Source organism: Dreissena polymorpha, chromosome 2, assembly GCF_020536995.1.
Source record: "Dreissena polymorpha isolate Duluth1 chromosome 2, UMN_Dpol_1.0, whole genome shotgun sequence".
Lineage (NCBI taxonomy): Eukaryota > Metazoa > Mollusca > Bivalvia > Myida > Dreissenidae > Dreissena > Dreissena polymorpha.
In genome coordinates, this window is record NC_068356.1 from 6,521,094 (window position 1) to 6,528,571 (window position 7,478).

Consider the following 7,478-nt stretch of genomic DNA (forward strand, 5'->3'; position numbering starts at 1 on the left):
TTTGCACGATTTATCGTACATTTAAAAGTCATATTTCTTAATTTAATGCATGCGATCTTAAATATCCAATCAAATATACATTGAATGCGTTTGTTCGGTTTTAGCTATTTTATAGACAAAATGGCGTGCTGAGCCTTTCGCAGAGTTGTATGTGAGAGCAAGGAACGACAACTCTGCGTGGAGTTTGCGGGGATGTGTGTAATTTAAGGTGATAAGAAAACATAGCCTAGGGGCTTATCTCCACTGGTGAGTAAATTAGCGCTAATCCCCTTGTGTATCAGGGGCAAAAAAACACATCTGCGCATTTGTATTGCAAGGAAGTGTACAGTGGGCCCTTTCATGTGAGAAAAATGTGTAGTTGGCCCATTATTAAAAAATCATAACTCGACAGCCAGCTGGGGGGGCCCAGGCCCCTGGGCCCAGTGCCTGGGTACGGGCCTGATATACATATAAACTATATTGAATCTGAAATGTTGTGTATCCTGATTGTGAAAAAATACTGTATAAACTCTTCAAATATAAAGAATTGTTTGTTTGTTTGTTCAAATTTGGGTTGGAAAGGGGGGGGGGCCCATTCCAGATAGAAAAAAAGTAGTGTTTTCCCATTAATGGACTAGAAACATTCCAAATGGTTGGTTTCCAAGAAGTTTGTTATATTAGTTTTAATTTTTCTGAATATGGTATAAAACATTCAGTTCAGCTCAAACACAAAATAAATTTAAAGACATTCAAAAAAGAAAGAACTACCATGCCTCAATACACCCCACTTAGCATGTGAAACAGGATTAGATGAAGGCAAAAGATTCACTCTAAATTTATCATCATTTTTACAGAATGTGTGATAAACCTGATGTTGAAGTTTTTCCTGGATGGTGTTACATAACAAAACTCACCTCTTGTATTGGGTTTTATGAGGGTGATGTTTTTACTTAGTTTTCACCAGAGATACATATATGGAAAACAAACTATCATAGGGCAATAACAGTAATAATATAGTATATTATAAGATTGATGTCTTTATCCCATCCACACACTGTTCAAGCCCCAGTTCCCAATATAATGTGTCTTGTTCTGTGAAAATTGGGCATAATGCATGTGTGTAAAGTGTCGTCCCAGATAAGCCTGTGCAGTCCGCACAGGCTAATCAGGGACGACACTTTCCGCTTTAATGGTATTTTTCGTTTAAAGGAAGTCCCTTTTTACCGAAAATCTAGTTTAAGCGAAAAGTGTCGTCCCAGACTGCACAGGCTAATCTGGGACGACACTTTACGCATATGCATTAAACCCAGTTTTCTCAGAACGCGACTCTAATGTAAATCAATCAAGTATTCTCTAATCTGATCAGAGAATTAAGTCCTCCAATCCAGCCCAAATTTTCTCTGATATTTGGCATTTTTTGATTTTGCATATCTGGAAAAAAAGCAATGGTGTCTAAATTACAGACATTTGATCGAGATACTTACAGAATCCCTTTTGACTTCCCGGGTAACTGGATATAACAGTTTCATATCCAGCGAGGGATTATATGATTGAAGGGAATTCACTCTGTGGTAATCGATTAAATCCTTCAGCGAATCAAATTCATAAGGATCTGAAAACCCAAACTTTCCTACACAATTATAAATCTTAATCAACTTATTTGCACCGCCTTTTTTTAGTGTCAGGGTGTAATCGCCAGGTGTTGAGGCATCTCGAACTAGAAACGATCCATCAGGTTTCCCCATCAATAGCTCGTTGACCTCTGACTTTGAAATATCACCATAGTAATAATCTAGTTCAAGGCCATAAGGTTCACTTGAAACGGGTGCAGGCGCTGAGCTAGGTGTATTGGCGTAAATTTCTCCATCATCGTATCTCGGGTCTAATGATAGTCCAGTCAACTGTACATACATATTTGGCTCAGCCATTTTCAGTCGTATAAATCATCAAGTCCACTAAAACCACTTCCTATTGAAGTCTTATTTGCCTTGAAAGGCACATTTCCTCAAATGCTTTTAGGTCCTTTTTACTTCTAAACAAACAGTTTGCTTAAAATCTGCACATTTTTTTAAGTCATAAGACATTTCATTCAGGCATTTCAGCATGTTTCCATTAGTTTAACCAAGCTTTAAGTTTATTTTACAACTTGCAACTCAGACATATAAACTTCCTTGTAGCTTATCGCATTACTGCTCTCATGTATCAAATATCTCACCGACTAAAAACCCCAAACACAATAGCTCACTCTGCACTTGTCATTTACCAACCGTGATCATGTTCCTTCTCTGCTTAACCCAAAATATTTCTAACAACAGTATAGCTATGAGCTATGTATTCGTTCAAACACTGTAAGTAAAATATCACAACTTCAGGAAGTTTTATCAAGGATTTCATTGGCAAATGTGTGAAGAAAGATGGAAAAACAGATTAAATCATGTCCCATTGTTAAGAGGTGCTCTTGACAAATTCATCTATAATCATATGATGTACCGAGAAGTATCCAGTGTAGTGCCCCCAATCAAGGATGTTATGGTCTGATTCACAATGAAAGTGATTACAATTGTCTCATTTATGCACATCGTTAACTTGAAGATAATAAGTAATTCAGTGCAAAACTGCATTGACTAAATTTGATTTTTGTGTTCACACCTATGCATCTAAAAGTCAATAATTAAGTTCCCCTTTAATTTTTTTGGTTTTTACATCATTTAGTTTAAATAATCAGTCTTTATGAGATATTATTTTAAAGTGTGAACTGTCTTGTCTGATAACCTTTTATAAACATGATCTCAATAGACCCAGGCAGAGTGACTGCGAGTTGAAAGGATCATTCTTGTATGATATCCACTGATTTTCATATAGACAAACAAATACAAATTAGCTGCGGTATGGGAAAACTGGTCTTAATGCATGTGCATAAAGTTTCAATTCAAATTAGACTGGGCAGTCTGCACAACAACTCCGCTTTTATGGTACCGATAATTTTCATTTAAATAAAAAAAATCTTAGCAAAAATACAGTTTTGACAGAGAGTGTCAGCCCTAATTAGCCTGTTGTATTTATTTTATTAACTTGAATAACGCCGTATGAGTAACACTGGCACTAACTTATACAAAAGCATGATTAAAATTTATTTTAAAGCAAAACTGCATATTTGTATGGATTAAAAACAAATCCCTTAAAAATGTCATAGACAGAAATCATAATAGGTGTCTTGTAAGAAATTGACCACACATCTTGAAAGGTTCGATGAAGATTTGGTGAAAAGCAAATTAGTTCAGATAACTTACATTTCAATTTTTGCAGAGAAGTAACCAGCTAATAGTTGACAACACACCCCAAACATCACACAACATTGTGGACAGTAAACGGGTGATCACAATAGTTCACCTTTAGTACGTTTTGCTCAGTTGAGCTCAAAAAGGAAACACAAAAGTTGCTTTAACAGGCTTAAGTCCCTCATCCTGAAGATCAAAAGGCAGAGGCTTGAACCGTGAGGTTGTTTGAGCCTGACTGGGTGTATGGTTGCAATTTATACCTCATGTTAGCCAACAATGATTGTGTTGTTACAATGTTCATGATCATGCAACAAAACAACAAACATTTTGAAATTATTTATTTGTTTTGCATTATATTCATGTATAATTTTCTCAGTTACAACTCATCATTACTCGTTCATAAAAGACTATTATAAAAAATTTGTATTTGACTTATTTATATACAATATCATAATTATTATATAATTTTTTTTATTTTTTTTAATTCCATGAAAACAAACATAAAAAATTGAATGGTTTTCAAATAAATATATCTACAGTCAATATTTATTAGATTTGGTATAGTTATAAGCTTTATTAACATGACAACCTTTAATATGTTACAATGAACATCTCGGATTTGTTAATACCCATTCATTTCATTTTTTACCTTTTTTGGCTACCAATTGCAGGTAGAAGCTTCCATTCTTATTAGGCATGATGAAGCTGTGTAACATAAGAACAAATAGCATCATAGAAAATGGTAAAGTATCAAAATACACATACCATACTTATGCCTAAATAGATCCATTAAGAGCAAAATACCTAAGTTATGTAACATAATATCAATAGATAAATATCACAACATTATCAGATAACAAATGTGAAGTTATCTGACAACATACCATATTTTTTATTTTACTTCAAGTGGCTGTACAGGAAGGAACAAGTTTTATTGTTTAACCATAGTTTAAACCCTTTTTTCGGCTGGATTGCTTCAAAGCTTAGGGCTTATTGAGACATTAAATTAGAGTCGAGACACTCCTTGAGTCAGTTTCCTAGGTAGAACCAGTAATTATGGTCTTAATTGAACTTTGCCAGACTTGGTATTGAACCTATACCTGATTACGCATTCACCATAACCACTATCACACATTGATTTGGGTATTTTATATATTGATAGAGAAAAATCCAATTATTGTTTTTAGATGGTAGCTCTTATTTTCATACTGAAATAAAAGTAAGCATTATAACAGTACAATTAGTTATATTCTAAAATAATTTCATCAAAAAAGTTGTATAACTTCTGTAACTGCATGTAATTACTGGTATCTGGAATTTTGATACTAAAATAAAAGTAACTATTGACACATGGTGTGTGCAGTTGATTTACTGGAGTGTGCATACAAACTCGTGTCTGAAGCCCAATGATAAAGGACATTCCATTTCATGACCTGTATCAGAGGATGTTAGCAATGAAAAATACACAAAGGGGTATAACAAGGTGAAAATATTCTTATTGGTCAATTATCGGTATCTAGTTCTGTTTAAAATTGAAAAGGGTTATGGTCAAACTAATAAGTATCAAAGTATTTTATAAAACACTGAATATTACAAGATCGCTTTTGAAATCAAAGCGCTGAAGGCACCGAATTTGTTCGCTGTTGTATAATCTTAGACGCAACTCAGTTTTCAAAATTATGTTATAGCTTTTTATATCGCAAGTTTGAAATGACCACAACCCATTCAAATTTATAAAGAGTGTGTCTTAAAGCACTGGTCGAGATGTGCTTTTTTTCAAATCATAAATAAACAAGAGGGCCAAGATGGCCCTAGTTCGCTCACCTTTTTTCACAAGGCCTTGATCATTGCTTACCAGTACTCTAGAGCATATTAGATTGGTTCTCTTCTGTTTACTTTTGCAGTGTGAACATATGATTAATTCTGATTGAGTACTGTCCATTTGCATGGTTTTTTTGCAATGCAAACATTTGCAAGTATAATGCTAATTCTACATGTGTTAACAAGGTTTTTGTAAGATTTGGACCTAGAAATGTTGCCTCTAGAGTGTTTACAAGGTTTCTCTATAGCTAAATAAGGAATACTGCCCCGCCCACTGGCGGCCATGTTTTTCAACGGACCAGAACCACTTTTGAACTCAACCAACATATCATCAAGACAATCACTTTGACAAAGTTAAATGAAGATTGGGCATGACATGTGAATTCTACAGTGTTTACAAGGTTTTTCTTTTTTATGACCTAGTTTTAAACCCAGCATGACCTAGTTTCGAACCCGATCAAGGTATCATTGGAATAAATCTTCTTACCAAGTTTCATGAAGATCGGACAAGAAATGTGGCCTCTAGTGTTTACAAGGTTTCTCTATAGTACTATAAGGAAAACTGCCCCATCAATTTGCGGCCATGTTTTTCAATGGACTGGAACCACTTTTGAACTCAACCAACATATCATTAAGACAAACATTTTAAAAAGTTACATGAAGATTGGGCATAAAATGTGACTTCTACAGTGTTTACAAGGTTTTTCTTTGTTTTGACCTAGTGACCTAGTTTTTGACCCAGCATGAATCAGTTTCGAATTCAATCGATAAATCATTGGGACAAATCTTCTGACCAAGTTTCATGAAGATCGGACAAGAAATGTGGCCTCTAAAGTGTTTACAAGGTTTCTCAAAAGCCAAATGAGGAAAACTGCCCCGCCCACTGGCGGCCATGTTTTTAAACGAACCGGAACCACTTTTGATCTACCAACATATCATTAAGACAAACATTTTGACAAAGTAACATGAAGATTGGGCATGAAATGTGACTTCTACAGTTTTTACAAGGTTTTTCTTTTTTTTACCTAGTGACATAGTTTTTGACTCAGCATGACCCAGTTCCGAACTCAATCAAGGTATTATTGGGAAAAATCTTCTGTCCAAGTTTCATGAAGATCGGACATGAAATGTGGCCTCTAGAGTGTTTACAATGTTTTCTATAGCCAAATAAGAAAAACTGCCCCGCCCACTGGCGGCCATGTTTTTCAACAGACAGGAACCACTTTTAAACTCAACCAACATATCATTAAGACAAACATTTTGACAAAGTTACATGAATATTAGGTATGAAATGTGACTTCCACAGTGTTTACAAGGTTTTTCTTTTTTTTTGACCTAGTGACCTATTTTTTGACCCAGCATGACCTTGTTTCGAACTCGATTGAGGTATCATTGGGACAAATCTCCTGACCAAGTTTCATGAAGATCGGACAAAAAAGTGTGTTTTCAAACCAAATGTAGATGACGGACGGACGGACAGACAACAGACAAAGACCGATCACAAAAGCTCAGCTGAGCAATCAGGTGAGCTAAAAAGATAATTTAAGCTTCATTTTAGGAAAACAGGGCTTAATCCATATGCATTAATTGTCATTCCAGTACCAGAAACTCTCTTTAAACCAAAAACACCACAGAACCAGAAAGTGTCGTCCTTGATTAGCCTGTGCACATTGCACAGGCTAATCTGTGTGCACAGGCTAATCTTTTATGACATGCATTAAGCCCCGTTTTCCCTGAAAGCAGCCAATATGTACAGATTTCAATGATAAACACTAGACTGGCCAATGTTGTTTAACAAGCTGTTAAATACTTTTGAATACATACACACTATGTAGTGTACCAGTGGAAACTATTAACAGGCAGATGCGGTGGTTAAAGCAGACACTCCTAGCATTCTTCGTCTGCTTAATTTTACTGCAGTTATCCATTCAAGGTTACAGTCCGCGTACTTAACGCAGACTGCCTTGCAAAATTGCCTCTTCATTATTTGTGAGCTAACGTTCACAAATAAAAACTGTCCATTTTACCGAACACATTTAAGGGAACATTAATTAGCTAATTGTCAATAGTTAACAAACACTTTAAAATAATTTCATAATAAACATAAGGGTATTATGGACATAAGGCCAGGCAATTTATGTAGCTTTAAAACGCATATTATACTTGCAAATAAATGCTAAATACAAGAGCTATATTTAAGAATAACCAATTAATCTTTGGGTTGTACTGAAAGTGATGAAGGAAGTTAGTTTAATTGCAAATACACATAGCTGCTTAGAGAGTACATCATTCATGTATGAATATGATTGGTTGTTAATATCTCAGTTGAAATCTCCCAGATCATGGTTATTGCTCAACTACAACAGTAAACCAGTAAACTGGGGGTGTATGGAATAATTT

The 7,478-nt window shown here is 35.0% G+C and overlaps 1 protein-coding gene across 1 annotated transcript in view; it reads right to left on the reverse strand.

Annotated features, from left to right (window-relative positions):
- The window catches only part of LOC127865543 (uncharacterized), a 44,023-nt gene extending 41,580 nt beyond the window's left edge, over positions 1-2,443 (reverse strand). Inside the window, exon 1 of the mRNA XM_052405387.1 lies at positions 1,464-2,443. Within this exon, the coding sequence (XP_052261347.1) occupies positions 1,464-1,907 (444 nt within the window). The 5' untranslated portion in view covers positions 1,908-2,443. The remainder of the gene's footprint in view (positions 1-1,463) is intronic.
- Positions 2,444-7,478: the final 5,035 nt, after the last annotated feature.